This window comes from Dromiciops gliroides, chromosome 3 (genome assembly GCF_019393635.1).
Source record: "Dromiciops gliroides isolate mDroGli1 chromosome 3, mDroGli1.pri, whole genome shotgun sequence".
In the NCBI taxonomy this organism is placed as follows: domain Eukaryota; kingdom Metazoa; phylum Chordata; class Mammalia; order Microbiotheria; family Microbiotheriidae; genus Dromiciops; species Dromiciops gliroides.
The window spans coordinates 383143192-383163006 of NC_057863.1; the positions used below are offsets into that span (position 1 = coordinate 383143192).

Genomic DNA, 19815 nt, shown 5'->3' on the forward strand with positions numbered 1-19815 from the left:
ATGTGTATCTCTCTGCTTCAAATGTGTTTCTTAGAAACATGTTGTTGCATTCTGAATTTTTAATTCACTCTGATTTTCAATTCTATTATATGAGAGAGTTCATCTCATTCACATTCACAGTTATGATTATTGACATGTAATTCTCTTCATCCTATTTTCCCCTTTGTACTTTTTCCCCTTATTTCACCCTATTTCTTCTCATCAGTATTTTGTTTCTGACTAATGCTTTCCTCAATATGTCCTCCATTTTAATTTCCCCCTCCTTTTTTCTTTCCCATTTCCTCCCTTCCTCTGCCCTCCCTTCTATCAATGCCCCCCTTTTCCCCCCTTCCTTTCTACTTCCCTTAAATGGTAAGCTTTATTTCTTTATCCTAATGAGTGTATATGTTATTCTCTCTTTGAGCCAAATCTGATGAGAGTAATGTTAGAAAAATGCTTACCCCTCTATTTTAATATGGCTTTTTGTGATTATTAATGTGATGTAATTTCCCCATTCCACCTCCCCTTTCCTCTTCTCCCTGAATACTCCTTTTTTCACCCCTTTATTTTCTTTATATCATCAAATCAAAGACAATTTACCTATACTCTCTATGTATACTCCTTCTATCTGCCCAAATATAGATACACTTCTCAAGAGTTACAAGTATTATCTTCCTGTGTAGGGATGTAAACACTTTAAACTTATTGAATACCCTTTTCCCCCTGTTTACCTTTTTATACTTCCCTTGAGTCTTGTATTTGAAGAACAAATTTTCTGTTCAGTTCTGATCTTTTCATAACGAAACCTTGAAAGTACCCTATTTCATTGAATGTCCATCTTTTCCCCTGAAAGATAATGATCAGTTTTGCTGGCTAGTTGATTCTTGATTGCAATCCAATTTCCTTTGCCTTATAGACTATATTTCAAGCCTTCTGATCCTTTAATGTTGAAACTGCCAGGTCTTGTTTAATCCTCACTGTGGCTCCATGGTATTTACGTTATTCCTTTTTGGCTGCTTATAGTATTTTCTCCTTCACCTGATAATTCTGGAATGTGGCTACAAAATCCCTTGGAGTTTTCCTTCTAGGGTCTTTTTCAGGAGGTGATTAATGAATTATTTCAATGAATTTTTTATCTTCTGATTCTAGAATACCAAGGCAGTTCTCATTGATAATTTCTTGGAAGATGGATAGTAGAGTCGTTCTTTGATCATGGCTTTCAGATAGTCCAATCCAATAATTCTTAAATTATTTCTCTGGGATGTATTTTCTAGGTCGGTTGTCTTTCTGATGAGGTATTTCACATTTTCATCTATTTTTCTTTTCATTATTTTGATTCTATTTGAGGGATTCTTGGTGTCTCATAGTCATTAGCTTCTATCTGTCCAATTCTGATTTTTAAGGTATTTTTTCAGTAAGCTTTTGAACCTCTTTTTCCAATGCGACAAATTTACTTTTGAAAGAGTGGATTTTTTTTTTCAGTTTGCCATTTGTATTTGTTTTTTTTGTTTGTTTGTTTTTTTTTTGTTTTTTTTTTTTAGTGAAGGCAATTGGGGTTAAGTGACTTGCCCAGGGTCACACAGCTAGTAAGTGTTAAGTGTCTAAGGTTGGATTTGAACTCGGGTACCCCTGAATTCAGGGCTGGTGCCCTATCCACTGTGCCACCTACCTGCCCCCATTTGTATTTGTTTTTAATGAATTGTTTCCTTCAATTTTTGTGATTCCTTTTCCAAGCCGTTGACTCATTTTTCAAAATTATCTTGTGTAACTCTCTCTCCCCATTTTTCTTCTTCCTCTCTTATTTGATTTTTAAATACTTTTTAAGTTCTTCCAAGAAGGCTTTTTGGTCTTGAGACCAATTTATCTTCCCCTTTGAGACTTCACATGTAGACATTTTGACAGTATAGCCCTCATTTGAGTTTGTGTTTCAGGTCTTCCCTATTGCTAAAGAAACTCTGAATGGTAAGGGTGCTTTTCTGTTTCTTGAGCATATTTTAAACTATTTTTGACTTTTTAAGTTGAAGTCTGCTTCTAGGCCACAGGGGCCACTGTTATAAGGTTCTTATGCTGAGAGATTAGGGCATGGTAACTGGCTTTCTTCTCTGAGACCTCTGTGGCTTGTGGATTACTCACCATACTAGACTTGCTCCCTTATGCTGGTATTGCTTGGTTTAGGCATGCCTTTCCTGTGGGTGGTTCTCTAGTTGGCATTTTACCTTTTCAGCTGGGTTTGGTGGGTCTCACAACTGGCCTGCTGCACCACCAACTTGATAAGCCAGGACAAAAGGACCTGTGCTGCTAATCTGTGCAGTAGCCAAGAGCCTTCTGCTTTACTTGCCCAGAACCCCTCCACGTTGAGCTGACGTGTGCTGTGCTCCCCTTTTGCCCAAGTAAGACTGATCTTTTATAAATTATCTCAAGTGGAAGACTGTGTCTCTCACTCTTTTTCTAGGTTCTGCAGCTTCAGAATCCATTTAGAAGCTTGATTTAATATTGTTTCTGACAGAAAATCAGGAAAGCTTAGGAAACTTCTTGTCTTCTGCCATTTTAGCTGTAACCCTTTAAATTTCTTTCTTTATTTTGGCTTTTCATGGTTTAGATATCAGAACCATATTTTTGTCAGAAAAGGTATTTGGAAGAACTCCTTCTTCACCTATTTTAAAAATTGTTTTGTAGTATCAGAATTAAATGTGCTTTAAATGTTTTATAGAATTAACTTTTTTAATGAGGCAATTGGGGGTTAAATGACTTTCCCAGGGTCACACAGCTAGTAAGTCTTAAGTGTCAGGCTAGATTTGAACTCAGTTCCTCCTGACTCCAGGGCCAGTGCTCTATCCAGTGTGCCACCTAGCTGCCCCCTAGAATGAACTTTTTAATCCATCTGTCCCTGGAGATGAATTCTTAGAAAATTCATGGATGGATAGTTCATCTTATTTTTTTTCTAAAATGGGATATTTTATGTATTTGATTATAACTTCTGTTGAACTCTGCAATTTGTATTTTTGTAAATATTCATGCATTTCACTTAGATTGTCAGATTTTTGGCATACAGTTGGGCAAAATAACTCCTAATTATATTTTCCTCCTCATTCATGGTGAATTTGCTCTTTTAACTTTTGATATGAGTAATTTGTTTTTCTTCTTTATTTTTTTAAATCAAATTAGCCAACATTTTATGTATTTCAATATTTTATTTTTCATAAAACCAGCTCTAAGTTTTATTTTTTAGTTCAATAGATTTCTTTCATTTTTTTTGTTTGTTTTACTTTTTATTTTGTTTTTTGCAGGGCTGAGAAAAGATATATTCCTTTCTATCCCCATTCAATTTTTTCCAGAGATCTATCATGTCTAACTTTTTCTAAAATTCTATTCACCTCTTTAACTTCTTTATTTTATGGTTATATATGTCTAGTTCTGAGACTGGGATGTTGAGGTCCCCCACTAGTATAGTTTTGCTTCCTATTTTTTCTAGTCACTCAATTAAATTGCCTTCTAAGGATTTGGATTCTATGCCACATGGTGCATATATGTTTAGTATTATATTACTTCATCGTCTATAGTACCTTTTAGTAATACATAATTTCCTTCCTTATATCTTTTATATTAGGTCTATTTTTATTTTAATATTTCTGGTATCATGATTGCTACCCCTACTTTTCTTTTTTGGTTTTACTATAGCTGAAATATAATTTATTCTGTTCCAACCTTTTACTTCTACCATGTGTGTGTCTCTCTGATTCAAATGTGTTTCTCATAAACAACATATCATAGGATTCTGTGTTTTAATCCACTCTGCTATTCACTTTCATTTTATTGGAGAGTTCATTCCATTTACATTGACAGTTACAATTACTAATTGAGGATTTCCTTCATTGTATTTCCCCCTTTTACATTTTTCTCTCTCATTGTACCTTGTCCCTTCTCACCAAGGTTTTGCTTCTGACCACTATTTCCCTCAATCTACCCTCCCTTCTCTCAGCACCCCCTCCCTTCTATTTCTCCTTTCCCCTCCTACTTCCCTTTTTGAGCAAAATCTGATGAGAGTGAGGTTCGAATAATATTCACCTCTTTTCTTCTTTCTCTATCCTGTAAGACATTTTTTTTGCCTCTTCATGTTATATAATTTAATGCATTCTGCCTTCCATTTCCTCTTCTCTCAGTATAATCCTTTTTTCATGCCTTCTTTATTTATTATTATTTTTATCACATCAAAGTTAACTTAGAACCATTCACTTTATTTAAGTATGTGCCATCTAACTGCCCTAATACAGATACAGTTCTTTAAAATTACAAGTATAATCTTCCCATGTAGGGATGCAAATAGTTTAGTCGTATTACATGCCATGTTTTTTTTTTTCTTTCCTGCTTACATTTTTATGCTTCTCTTGATTCCTTTATTTAGAGATTTAGTTTGCTGTTCAGCTCTGGTCTCTTCACCAGGAAAGTTTGAAAGTCCCTTATTACTATTAATGTTCATCTTTTCCCTGATTTTACACAATTTTTCAGGGTATTTGATTCAGTGTTGTAATCCAAGCTCTTTTGCCTTTCAGTGTAGAAGCTTCTGAATCCTGTGTAATCCTGGCTGTGGCTTCTGGACATTTGAATTGTTTCTATTTGCTTGCAGTGTTTTTCGTTGACATGATAATTTTGGAATTTGGCTACAATTCCTTGGAGTTTACATTTTGGGATCACTTTTAGGAGGTGATCAGTAGGTTCTTTCCCATCATCACCACCACCACCATCATCACTACCACTACTTTCTGGTTCTAGACTATCAGGACAATTCTCCTTGATAATTTCTTGAAAGAAGCTGTCCAGGGACATTGCTTTATCCACTGTACCACCTAGCTGGCCCAAGGAATGTTGATTTCTTTTTTGTTTGTTTTTGTTTTGGGGTTTTTTTGTGGGGCAATGAGGGTTAAATGACTTGCTTAGGGTCACACAGTAAGTAAGTGTCGTGTCTGAGGTCAGATTTGAATTCAGGTCCTCTTGAATCCTGGGCTGTTTCTTTATCCACTGTGCCACCTAGCTGCCCCAACCTTTGTATTTCAAAATCAGGTCTCCATGATCCAAAGTCAGCAGTATCCAGTAGGTTTTATGTCACTTAAGAAAAAACTTGAAATATATCCGTAAAGACCCTGAATTTGAAAACTGAATGCAGTTATTCAAAATATCATTGGATCATAGATTCAGATCTAATATATACCTAAAATTAATTCAGTCTAATCCCCTCATTTTGCAGGTGTAAAATAGATATGCTAGTCAGCTAAATTACCATAGGTAGTAAATGCCAGGATCCGGATTTCTTATTGAAATTGATTTGACTGTAAATAATTTACTCTTTTTGTTATAAAATGATTATATATTTCCTGTGAGATTCTCTAAATATTTTTTGCACTGGGGCTACTATATGGGGAGGAAAGCAGGATCCTTTTGACACACAAGAAAAATCAAGTCATTTTAAAGCCAAATGACTATCAAATAGAGGGATCTTATACTTGATCACTATTTGTATCTATATTTTCTTTTCTTTTGAGAATCTGTCTATTGCTTCCTATTTTTTGACTTACTGATACATCTGTGATCTTAATTCGAACATCACCACAACTTAACACACTTCCATCATGTTGTGCTGGGATCAAACCACTAGAAATTACAAAATAGTTATTTTAATTTGTTTAGAATAGCATTTTGATCTCTGATTCATATTCATTCACTCACGTTTCATTTCACCAGAATGTATTGAACTACAAATGCAATGAAAATTTTAGGTTCATATTCATAAAAATTAAAAAACAATGTTTTTCCTATTAAAGATTAGAATATTATAAAGTTTGAGTTGAAATGATGAAAATTCTATTCAACTCGTTAAAACAATCATTTTAACCTAAAATATTGTCACTTATAAAGGCAAAAAAGGGTTTACAATTTCACTATTGAGAAGAGCCTGCATATCTAACCAAAATTTCTTCTTTATTTCAGATGAAATTACAAATTCATCAGAAACCAGATTGTCTTTAGAAGATCTCTTCAGAAAGGAATTTGTGGTTCATAATCCTGAGGCCAGGTGGATCAATGGTTAGTTTATGATTTTTATATCTCTCAGATATTTTGTATTGCAGTAATTGATTGATTTGTTAGTAAATATATGTGACTAATGCTATGATTGTATGATTTAGAATTCATACATAATATTGTACCATGAGCCTTGTGTGCTTAGTAGGAAAAGGATAGGAAGCTTTCAGAGTCTGTCTGGATTATTATCCTGAATTTTTTCCTTGAAAATTATTCTAATATTTATACTGCTAGGAAACAATATGGTGATATGAAGCCAAACACTAAGAACAGACTAAATATCAACTAGTTTTATTTGCACAGGTTATGAGGAAACTAGAAATAGATAAGTTTGGATACATTACATGTATGTGTTATAACATTAGAGAGGACTCATTTGGATATATTGTGATATCCATAAATGTCTAGGTATATAAGTGTATAATTTTATATAGGTTATAGGCATATGCACACCTCAGTTGCAATGTTATGATTGGGTTACATTTTTGTAATTTGTTTTATAATAAATGTGGCAAATCATTAAGAATTACTACTGGTAACTATAATTATTTGGAATTATGGACAAAATGATTGAAAGTTACATCACTTTTACCCCAAAAAAGGATCATTCCAATGCTTTCTTTAAGTGACCTTGAAAAAAACAAATACATTTTACATTTAAATGAGTCTTGAGAAAAAATAAAAACACAAACACACTTGAGTGTCAATAGACACATAGACTCACCTCCCCAATCTATACAGTGATAGTAAAGGAAATAATTTAAGGCAATTCAGATTTAACAGCTGAAGAAAAAGGGGAAATATGTCTGTAGCATGATTTCTATTATTTACCTCTCTACACAAAATATGATCATCTCCTGAATTATCCTCCATATGACAATTGGTTTATAAATAATTATCAATATGCTAGGACAAAATGGGAACAACGCAATGTTTCTATATTAATCAATAACATTCCTTTATTGAGACTTCATTCTTGCAATTCTAAATGTAGGATTCAGGGTTTATTATGCTTTTAAAATAATATTCATGGTAGGTAAAGGGTGAATGCTCCTTTCCCAAGAATTTTAAAAATTAAATAATTAATATATTGTTTCTTTCGTAAATTATATTTACTTTCCTAGGGCAAGAAAGTAATTGAGGGAGAAAGATAAGAAGAAATAAAATGGTATATTTTAGAAAAAAATGGCCTTTATGTGAGAGAGGGAGGGAGGGAAGAAGGGAGAGAATCTAAGGAGCATGAAGGCAGAAATAGAATTAGATTAGGATTGAAGGAGCAGTGTTTCAGTTTCATATCTCCAAAAGTTCTGCATTTTGGATATATATAATAATTAAGACAAGTCAGGTAGTACTGAGATTTTTCAGACCATCTCTTCTGGATTTTTCCTTGAGTGTTTTTGGAATTGTCCCAGAACTGATTGAGAGATTTTTTTTTTTGGGGGGGGTATGGAAAGTGACCAATCACTGTAAGAATATAACAGCAAAATGATCTCTGTGTTTGCCTTAAATAACACAAGCAATATGATGTTAGGCAGCAGAGAAATGTTGATAACATAATCAGAGTCCTTGAATTTAATGACTTATTCCCCATTTCTTCAAATGAATTATGAAACCAAGAGAAAGAAGAATGGTTCTCTATCCATTTAGCACCTTTGGCTTGAAGAGTGTGGGTTATCTTTCTATGTCTAATCATCTATATAAAAATATTTGATACCATTCTTTCTGCCATTTTACTCTTCAGGAAATGCCTTATAATTACATTCAATTTCATCTCTGATGCCCCATATCATATCTTCCATTGTACAGAAAAACTGACAGATCTATACAAAGTTTCCATAGACAATGTGGTATTTTGTAAGGAAGACAAATATCTACGTCTGAAAATGCCAGCTATGTGACTCTAGGAAAACCATTGAACAGTCAGTATCCCAAGCAAATCTTTAATTTTAAAAGTTGGAGAATTATTCCCCACACCTATTGTTAAACATGTATGTATGTATATTTAAATAGGCAGTTCCCTTCAGTGATGATGAAGAAATAAACCCTAATCTTCACCCTACTTTCTTAAAATTCAAATTATCTTTCTCCCTTTTTGTTCCTTTATCCCTCTGCATGCAATTATTATAAATGTGTTTCATAGAAAAATTATTATGTTATTGATAGATTTATCCCTCGTTCATTTTATCTATAAGCACTATTTAAAATATTTCTACATTTCATTGTGGTTAAATGAAAATTTACTTGAAACTTATATAGAACTGTAGGGAAGCTTTTGGGGGTGTGATGGTTTAGAATAATTTCTTCCATTTTTGCAAAACAGATTATGAATATTATTTTCAGAAATTATATAAACCATTTGGGCTTATGTTTCAATGATCTATCAGGGATATAGTTGTACTTTGTGTACAAGTAATAGTAGCTTCTCCTATAAACCACACCAGATTGTGACTCTAAGCATGATGTCACTTGGAAGTTTAGTGGAATGGATTTTTCTGAATAGATATATGAATTTAAAGCAGAATAAAAGAAGGAAAGATATATTTAATAATTCCCACTGTGTGCAAGGCACTGTGCTACGTTTTTTATAAGTATCAACTCATTTGATCTTTTAACAACCTTTGAAGGAAGGGATTATTATTATTCCTGTTTTACAGTTGGGAAAAAAAAAACCTAGGGCAGGCAAAAGGTTAGGGATTAGATTAAGGAGACAGATCATTTCATTTTTCAATATCCAAGTACTGTGATATATCATTGCTATCAATCCCATAAAGACAATAATGTCAATAAGAAATCAATTAACTCTCTGCTCTTAGAAATTCCCATGAACAAACAGGACTTTCAGCATGCTGCACCAACAACAGAGCTTTGCAACATAGTTTTGCTAATTATTCTAGGGGTTTCAGAAAATTTTGGCATCTTTTTTCAGATGCTAGAAAAAAATTCCAGTGAGACTTAAATTGTTTTTATTAATCAATAAAGATATTATTGAACTTTCACAGTAAGAAAATCACTTTAGTGGCAGAATGGATGATGAATTGGAATGTGGATAGACTTCAGGCAGGAATACCAGCAGGCTATTGTAATAATCAAGGCATGAAGTGATGTGTGCCTATACCAGAGTGGTGGCAGAGTCAAAGAACAAAAGGGGGTGAATTTGAGAAATTATATAAAGATAAAGTTGATGGGCCTGTGCAACAGATTTGATTTTGGGGGAAGGTAAAAGATAATAAGAAGTCCAGGTTGACTCCTAGGTCATGAACCTAAGGACCTGGAAGGTTACTGTTCCTCTCTAAACATTAAGGAAGGTGGAGGAAGGGAAAGATTTTGAGTTTTATTTTTGCATATGTTGACTTTAAGATATCCTCTGGACAGTGCGTTAGAGATGTCTCAGAAGCATTTGGAGATGCATAATTGCAGGTCAGCACCATAACTAGGGGAAAGCAAGTAGAATTATGGCAATAAGAGGGTGTTCAAAATCAAAATTGAGGTTTTATATGAGTATTTTTCGAAGGAAGTCCTATTTAGAATACTATTATCGTGACAGGATATGGAATGGACATGTGATTTCAACAACATAGGGAACTCATAGATGAGGAAGCTCACTCTACCAATACATGTCTGGAACATGTCTGGAATTTGTAGTTTTGCAAAGTTTCTTAAAAAAGTGAGAGATTAAGTGGCTTGCTGGGGATCCATATGCAATAGGTTTCAGTGACGTGTTCCTGGCTCTGAAGCCAGCATGCTATAAAATATGTTCACAGCCACCTTTCCCACTAATTGTTACAATGTATTCATACTATTGTCAACATTTTATTGACTGATGTACGTAAAAACTATTAGAAAAATTGAATATATGAAAACCTATATAATTTCCCTATATAACATTTAACACTATATGTTTATATTTTCCCAAAAATCCAACATAATACATTACTTTCCTCATATTCTATTGTTCTATTCCTTAATTTTTGACATGAACTATTTATTAATTTATTATGAAATCATAAAGTATTTATATTCAAATTATATCTGTCAAAAGTTCAGTTGATGATAATATCTGGGTAAAGTAGGCTTTAAAAATCTTCTAAAAATACATGCTGATTGTAAAACTATGTTTTAGTGGGACAGATTTTTAAGTTGAATTTTGATGAATCCTGTTATCAACATTTTTATGGAAATTTAGGAGAGTGAAGAAAAACTTTATTTACACCAGGAAAAAAATCTGCTTCCTGAATAAATGTTTTTAGATTCTTCAAGAGAAATTATTCAAAAGTGTGGAACTATAATTAATACCTTGGGGAATTTAAAGGGAATTTAAACAAATACATAAAATTTAGACTTTGTGAACCTCATATCTTTACTTCCCCTTGTAGCTATTCATTTTGGTGACTATGATTTGGATTTGAAAATGAAAATTAAGAGAACTATCTTATTGTAATTTTGATATTAAGATATACATGAAATTGTTAAGGGAATGTATGATATAGCATCAAAAAGATCAACCAAGAAAGCAATAAATGATAACTGAGTGCTAGCTATATGCTGTGTAAAAAGTGAGGCAAAAAAGCAATATGAGGTATGCTTCCGACTCTTTAAGGAGCCTACAATCTAGAAAGGAAGAATAACTGAACCTGGGAGATTTATTAAGTGTTAAAGAGTGTGGTACTATCAGTACAACAGAACTTCAAAAGAGAGAGAGATCAATTTGAGCAAAAGCATTTTCCAAACACACCATGAAGAAGATAAGTGCTTAAGCTGGTGCTTCACATATGAATTGGATTTAGCAAAATAGATGAGAGGAGGGAGGGCATTTTGGGGAGAGTTCTTTAGAAATGGCATGGATCTAGAAATAAAGTGTAATGTGTATTAGGATATCAGTGAGAAGAGTGGCCTGCTTGGAGAAGAGAAAGTCTTTTGGCCTGGGGAAATTGAATTGGATATGTTAAGTGAATGAATAAGTGAATAAATGAGCAAATGAATAAAAACAAATTTATGAGGCATGTCCTATGTGCCAGGTGCTTTGCTAAACTTGGAGGATAAAAATGCAAGTGTTACAGCCCATGGACTTAAGGAATTTATATTCAAAAAAGGAAAGATAACTCATTATCAGCATGGTGGATGGGAAAGGGATTGTCTAGGGATTCAAAGAATCAGAAGTTGAACTAGAGAGCATTCAATTTAACAATTCCTTCTCAGAAGCAATGTTAATATTGTCATGATTACCATGTAATTAGCAAGAGGTAAATGAGGAAAAAGTGACATTTCAGTACAGATGACAGGGTAAATGGCAATATCTCCAGGGCATTGGCTACACGGAATAAGAATCATGGTTTAATGGTTTATTCTGGGACTTGTGGATCATTCATCATCCTTTGCACGTTAATCTTCCAGATAGCTACCAATAAAGGCAGTTTAACCTCAGGACAAGAGATCGAAAGCTAAGCTCTCTTGGACTGGGCAAAGGGTATGTTTTCTGATTGGTTAGTTTCAGGATGATCCTTAAAGTGATAAAAAAATAAGGCAGTGGCAGTGTGGATAAAAAGACAGCTGGATGTGATGTGATCCAGGCAATGATGGTCAAGCATGGAGCCTGGAAACAGCTAGATTGATTAGAACAGTTGAATTTGTACTAAGGTACAAAAGAATATGTGGCAGTGGCACTGGTTCAATAATTAATAGAAATGATTTGAACAGTGCTTCAAAGGAAGCTTTCATTGTTCAGATTTAGCAAATCACAAAATTAACTTTTTTTTTTTTTGCAGGGCAATGAGGGTTAAGTGACTTACCTAGGGTCACACAGCTAGTAAGTGTCAAGTGTCTAAGGCCGGATTTGAACTCAGGTCCTCCTGAATCCAGGGCCAGTGCTTTATATATTGCACCACTTAGCTGCCCCACAAAATTTACTTTTAATGTAGGTATGATTTGAAGACTTGAATGAATTTAAATGATGTAAAATATAATTATATAAAAATATACACAATGACCTCAGCAATATGAATGAAAGCAATATTAAAAAGCTGATAAACTTAGATGATTTTTAATGACCAATTATGGTCATTGATGAAAAAGTCTTTTTCCCTATAGAAATAAAGGAGGCAAATTCTGAGGGAAGATGATGATGTTGTTTTAATTGTTATTATTTCACAAATGTCAAGGCTAATGGCAAATGACTTTGATAAAAAATCATCAGTAAAAATGTTTTTGAGGGTAGATTTTTTTTCTTGTAATAGCAATCACTTTCCTACCTTTATACTCTCTTATTTATACTTTAGTATGTGTTCCATGTACTATCAATTAACCCCTCCCCCATTCCCCAACCCCTGAGAATCAAATGTCCATTGGGAGGAAGTAGAAGTTAATCTATTTTTATCACTTTCTTTTTTTTAGTAGAAGTTAATTTTTAAAAAGGAGGCTATTGTTGACAGTTTCATTTAATGGCCTTTGGATCTTTTTCTTTTCTCTGTAAATGTATATGTATATTAGAATTCATTATGGAAGATATAAATAAATAAATACATATATATATATATATATATATATATATATACACACACACACCGGTGAACATTAATTTGTCAACACACTATCCTTTTTTTTTTTAAGTGACTTACCCAGGGTCACAAAGCTATTAAGTATCAAGTGTCTGAGGCAGGATTTGAACTCGGGTCCTCCTGAATCCAGGGCTGGTACTTTATCCCCTGGTCCACCTAGATGCCCACATCACATTGTACTTTTAATAAGCCTCTGAAATAGTCAACTTAAAACTTTCTGTATTCTAATGATATATATTTTATAAAAGGGGAAAATAGATAAAACAGGATAATCAGTTGTGTTTCACTATATCCATGTTCATTCCCAGGGGAATGTGTATGAATTTGGTCTTTTCTTGTTCATCAGTTGTGAAATTGCTAGGGATACTTTTTCTTTTTTGTGTTGTTGTTGTTGTTGTTGTTTTGTGTTGTTTTTGTTTTTGGTAGGTCACTGTTAATTTTATTTGTATTGACTTTTAAAATTTATCTTTACTTTTATTTTGTTGTTTTTAATTTCATTTAATTTTCCTTTCCAAATCCTCTACTTCCCTTCCTTCACTTCTTACTTTACACATTCATAAGGCAAAAAATATGATACCCTTTCTACATATAAATATATCTACAACATATTTCCACATTTGTCATTCCAACAAAATAAGAAAAATAAGAGTAAATTACTTTAATATGAAACCCAATACCATTAGTTTTCTATCTCGAGATACATAGCATTTGAAATCATGGGTCACTTGGAATAGTGGTATATTATTGTATTGATCAGAGTTATTAAGTCTTCCATAGTAAATTATGGCCTCCTTGTTCTTCTTACTTGACTTTGAATGAGTTTATGTAAGTTTTCTTTAGTTTTTTTTTCTCCTGAAACCATCCACTTTATAATTTTTATAACAATTACATTCTTCCACAATCATATGTTATAACTTATTTAGTTCTTCCTCTACTAATAGCTATTTCCTCAGTTTCCAATTTTTTACCTTCACAAAAAAGACCTATTAAACATTTATCAATTGGGAAGTGTCTTTTTTAATTTAAAATTTTAGGGGCAGATAGGTGGCGCAGTGGATAGAGGACCGGCCCTGGAGTCAGGAGCACCAGAGTTCAAATCCGGCCTCAGACACTTAACACTTACTGGCTGTGTGACCCTGGGCAAGTCACTTAACCCCAATTGCCTCACTAAAAAAAAAATAGCTTAGTTCTCTTTATACTTGAGAAATGAGATTTTTATTAGAGAAATTTGTTGCATTTTCATAGTTCCCTGTTTTTCTTCTAAATTTGGCAAAATTGTTTTTTTCTTATTCAAAAGCTTATTTTTTTACAAATTTAATGGAAAAAATATCACATGAATTGCTCTCTCTTCTTCACTCATTTTCCCTCTATCCATAGATATGATAGGTAATTTCTTCCATGCTATCCTAATTTTCTTATACCAGCATTTATGATTAAATCATGTACAACGTTAAATTTATCTTTTTTTTTTTTTTTTTTGCTGGGCAATGAGGAGGGTTAAGTGACTTGCCCAAGGTCATATACATAGTAAATCTAGTAAGTGTCAAATGTCCGAGGCCAGATTTGAACTCATGTCCTCCTGAATCCAGGGCCGGTGCTCTATCCACTGTGCCACCTAGCTACCCCCATCCTGGGATATTTTTGCTGGGCCTGGAACACTGGAGGAGGCAGACACTCAGCCCCCACTCTCTCTCTCTTTTCCATCTAGGTATGATTCCATTGATAGTATTGACCTTTTCTTCTTCCAAATGAAGTTTATTATCATTTTTCTAGCTCTCTAAAGTAATATTTGTTTATGAGTTTGACAGGGTAATGAATGAATAAATTAATTTATGCAATATTGTCATTTTAGCCTACCCATGAGCAATTAAAAATTGCTAATTATTTAAATGATTTTTATTTATGTTGTGTTTTGTAATTGTGTTCATATACTACATTTATGTCCAATAAAGTACATTCCCAAGTGTTTTATACGTGGAAATGTCTCTTTCTCACTGCTCCATTTTGGTAATAATAGCAAGATTATAATGATTTATGTGGGTATACATCTCTATATCTATCTACTACTTTTGCTAAATTTATTGATGGCTAATACTGCTAATATTTTTGTACAATATTAAATAATATTTTTTTCTTTAAATGTTTGGTAGAATTTTCTTATAAATACCTCTGGTACTGGTGTTTGTTTGTTTTCCTGTTAGAGAGTTCATTTATGACCTGACCAATTTGTTTATCTCTAACATAGATTATTTAAGTATTCTGTATTTTCTTTTAACCTGGGAAATTTATATTTTTTTATAAATCTTCATTTCATTTAGATTGTCAATTATATTGGCATATAGTTAGGTGAAGTCTTCATACTATTTTATTTGATTTCTTCTTCATTCATTGTTTACTCATACTTTTAATTTTTTAAACTGATAATTGGTTTTGTTTTGTTTTAAAGAGATTCAGTCAATGGTTTATCTATTTTATGAAAATGCTCATACTTTAATTTATTAGATCACTTTTTTACTTTTTATTTTCAATTTCATTCTTTTTTTGTTTTTGTTTTTTTTTGGGGGGGGGGTTTGCGGGGCAATGGGGGTTAAGTGACTTGCCCAGGGTCACACAGCTAGTAAGTGTCAAGTGTCTGAGGCCAGATTTATACTCAGGTACTCCTGAATCCAGGGCCAGTGCTTTATCCACTGCGCCACCTAGCCACCCCCTCATTCTTTTTTTAATATTTAGGATTCCTATTCAGGGATTTAAGTTCGGTTATTAACAATTGCTTTGTCATACACTCTTGATTGTATTTTTAAAACTGTGTAATGGTCCAAAAAGGGTCCACTTTCTATTTCTCCTTTTCTGAATTTTTGTAAGGTTTTCTTTCTAAATTTCCAGTTTGTTTTGCCCTAACATATTACTTCTATTCTTTTCTTTTCTCTTCAATTCTTTTTGTTCTTTCTTTTATTCCTTTCTTTCTCTTCCTTCTTTAATTACATGGTCATTTTTTGTAAAGGTGTCAGCTAAAGCTTAAAAAATGTATCTACCTCTCAATTTCCATTCAGTATTATATATATATATATTAATATAAATATACACACATATATACATACGCATACACACACACACACACACATATATATATATATATATATAATTTCCCCTAAAATTATATCTAATTCTTTCATTTGTATCTTGCTTAAGTAGTCATTATATTATCAAGGTATGAGAGGAATACATTGAGATCCCCCACTGGTGCAATTTTACTATTTTCTCCTTTCACTAATTTCAATTTTCCTATAATAGTTTAGATGCTATGCCATTTGGTGTAAATATGTTTGGTACTTGTACTAATTCATAGTATATGGAACCTTTAACAAAATGTAGTTTTCTTAACTATTTTAATTAGATATATCTTTGCTATTGATCTTCCTGAAATCATGATAGCTATTTAAATTTTTTATATTCCTGCATTTTTTAAACTTCAGATGACTGATAATAGGTTCTCCTCCAGTCTTTTATTTGAATTTAGTGTATTTGAATGTCAATTCTCACCCCTGGCCAGCTCTGGTCTTTTCATCACTGATGATTGAAAGTCATCTATTTCATGAAATTTCCATTCCTTCCCCCATAGGGTTATATTAGTTTTGCTGGGAAGGTTTTCTTGCATGTAATCCTATATCCTTTGCCTTCTGGAATGTGATATTCTTAGCCTTCCATTCTTTTATAGTAGTAGCTCCCAAATCTTGTGTGATTTGAAATATGATGTCTAGGTTCTTTTTTATCATAATTTTAGGTAACTTAATGTTCTTAGATTATCTCTCCTTTATATATTTTCATGTTCAGTTATTTTTCTCATAACATTTTATATTTAATTTTAATCAATTTTCTTAGACTTTTTTTATTGATTTGTGATATTCTATGGAGATATTGGATTCCACTTTCAATAATTTTTTTAAGTTTTTCATGTCTCTTTGAAATAATCTATTTTCTTATATTATGGCAAATAGTTCCTTCCTATATTAGAAAATGCTAAAATACAGTCAGAGAAAGAAAAAAAAGAGAAAAAAGAAATTAAAGAAGGAAGAGAAAGAAAGGAATAAAAGAAAGAACAAAAAGAATTGAAGAGAAAAGAAAAGAATAGAAGTAATATGTTAGGGCAAAACAAACTGGAAATTTAGAAAGAAAACCAGCATTTTAAAGTAAAGTAATTATTTTAAGGGATACAAAGGAGAGAGTGCTTTCTAAACATTATAAATTGGCATTGATGATGCATAGCAATGAAAGTTTGAGAGGTATAAGTCACAAAGTCTGAGTAGTCTGTTGATATTTTCTAGGTGTCTGGTCAGGTAACAACATGATAAATCAAAGTTAGAAAGTACAGATGCCACATGGCAAGATGACTAGGAAAACTCGTGATAGTAGTGGTGAGTGTCAAAGCTGAGAAAGGGAGAACTCGAAGCCAGGAAGACTTCAGATGCTACACCACCTTTTACACTACTGACCCTAAGGTAGTTAGTTAAGTAATGGGTAGTACTGGACAAAAATGTAAGTTTCTAAAAAGTATAAAAATAATGAGTTTTGGGGGCAGCTAGGTGGTACAGTAGATAAAGCACCAGCCCTGGATTCATGAAGACCCAGTTCCAATCTGGCCTCAGACACTTGGCACTAGCTGTGTGACCCTCAGCAAGTCATTTAACCCTCAATGCTCCACCAAAAAATAAAAAAACAATGTTGAGTTTCTGGGGATGTAATCAAGATGGCAATAACTCTTCCGAGCTCTCTGGTAAAATAATTTTCCATCTGAAGACAACTTAGAAGATCAGCATGAAAGGTCTATCCCACCCTGGAAAGAGTAGGCCAAACCAGAACTAACACAGCCCAGACAAACCAGGAGCAGTGCTTGGGACCCACTGAATCAGCAGTAGCAACTTCTTCTGGAATTCATCACAGAGAAGGTAAGAGGGTTCAACAATTGGGCAGAAGGAAATTACAGGGATTATTTTGCTAGCACTGAGGCAGGAATCTGTTGTTTTGACCATATTCAGATGCAGGTCACAGGTTGCAATCCCTGGGCATTGAGGAGCACAGATACAACAGAGCTTTTAGCCACAGTGGCACAGGATGTTCTTCATACTGCTGGGGCAGAAAAGTAGGCTTATGGTTGTATGAAGACTGGAGTAGAGGCCAGGAGAGTAGTAAACATACCTCTCCTTAAATCATACCACCATTGAAAGAACAGGAAACTAGGGCAGCTAAGTTGCACAGTGGATAAAGCATCAGCCCTTGATTTAGGAGGACCTGAGTTCAAATTTGACCTCAGTCACTTGACACTAGCTGTGTAACCTTGGCAAGTAACTTAGCCCTCATACACCCCCCCAAAAAAAAAAAAAAAACTGGGGGCAGCCAGGTAGCACAGTGGATAGAGCACTGGTCCTGGATTTAGGAGGACCTGAGTTCAAATCTGGCCTCAGACACTTAAAACTTACTAGCTGTGTGACCCTGGGCAAGTCACTTAACCCCAATTGCCTCACCAAAAAGAAAGAAAGAAAGAACATGAAACTTACAAATCCCTAGAAGTATCTCTGAAAACAGCTAAACAAACCACTGAAGCATGGAACAGTGCACCCTCCACCCTGGAAGAAGAGACCCACTTTAACAAAGACCCCACAATTGTGCCAACATAGTCTCCAGGCAGAATATGCCAGAGAAACTTACCCCCGAGCCTCCAATATCAGATGAAGCACAAGTGTCTTCTGGAACAAAGCTTAAAGTTGGGCAAGAGGATTGAACAGCTTGGTGGGGCGGGAAGGAGGATGTGGAAAATACAGGGGTGTCTGTAGGACCCAAGGAAGAATTCAGCTATCTCAACCCAACAGGGAACCAGGAAGAAATCTTGAGTGGCAGGAGGCCCAGGTCGGGGAGGGGCACAAGCTCATTACTGCTAAGAACCACAGCACACAAAGTTTTGTTGGCTGGTTAATTAGCAATTTGGCTTGAGGTTATCTTTGGACCAGAGAACAGGCCAGGCAAGAGAAAAACCTGGCCTTCCTGGAAGCAAAATATCTGGGACCTTCTGAAGCTTGGAACAGTATAGCTTGGCAGTAGGACCCCACTGTAAGAGGGAGTTAAAAGTCAAGTAAAAGATGGCAAGATGAGCAAGCAAAGAAAGTTGAGAATCACAGTTCCTTTAAAGACAAGGAAGTTGTATATTTAAAAATAAAATAAAAAATAAATAAATAAATAAAATTAAGGGGTGAGAGAGGAATTCACTGGGAGAAAGGGAAAGGGAGAGGTGGAATGGGATATATTATATAAAAAAAGCAAGAAAAAGGTTTTACAGTGAAATGAAAGTTGGGGGATGTACTGGGGAATGAGTGGACATTACTCTCATCAGAATTGGCTTGAAGGAGGAATAACATACACACACAGTTTAGAATAGAAATCTATATTACCCAGCATGAAAGAAAGAGTAGAAGTGGATAAGGTGTGGTTTGACAGAAGGGAAGACAGATTGGGAGAGGGGGCAATCAGAAGCAAACCAGTTTTGGAGAGGGATAAAGTGAAAGGAGAAAGAGAATAGAGTAAATGTCATGGGAAGGGAATAGAATGGAGGGAAATATATTTAGTAATATTAACTAAAAAAAATTGAGGCAAGTTTGTCTCATAAAACCTCATTTCTCAAATATATAGAGAATTGAGTTAAATTTATTAAAATAAGAAATATTCCCCAATTGATAAGTGATCAAAATTTATGAACAGCCTTCAGATTAAAAAATCAAAGCTATCTATTGCCATATTAAAGATTCTCTTTTTCATTATTGATTAGAAAGATGAAAGGCAAAATAATTCTGGGGTACTACATCATACCTATTAGATCAGATAATAGGACAGTAAAAGGAAATGACAAATATTGTAGGGGATATGGGGGAAATGAGACATTAATGCATTATTGGTGGAGTTGTAAACTGTTTCAATCATTCTGTAGAGCAATTTGGAACTATGGTAAAAGGTCTATGAAACCATGCATACTCTTTGACCTAGGAATACCACTACTAGGAAAGTAGCCAAAAAGAGATATAAAAAAATGAAAAGGAACTGGTTGTAAAATATATATATATCAATAGCTGCTTTTTTCTGGTGGCAAAGAACTTGAAATTGAAAGGATTCCCATCAATTGGGGAATTGTTGAACAAATTGTGGTATGTGTTTATGATGGACTACT

The 19815-nt window shown here is 33.8% G+C and overlaps 1 protein-coding gene across 1 annotated transcript in view; it reads left to right on the plus strand.

The window, feature by feature from the left end:
* The window catches only part of DPP10 (dipeptidyl peptidase like 10), an 883075-nt gene that overhangs the window by 258048 nt on the left and 605212 nt on the right, over window positions 1–19815 (plus strand). The window contains 1 exon segment of the mRNA XM_043992035.1: window positions 5962–6057. Within this exon segment, the coding sequence (XP_043847970.1) occupies window positions 5962–6057 (96 nt within the window).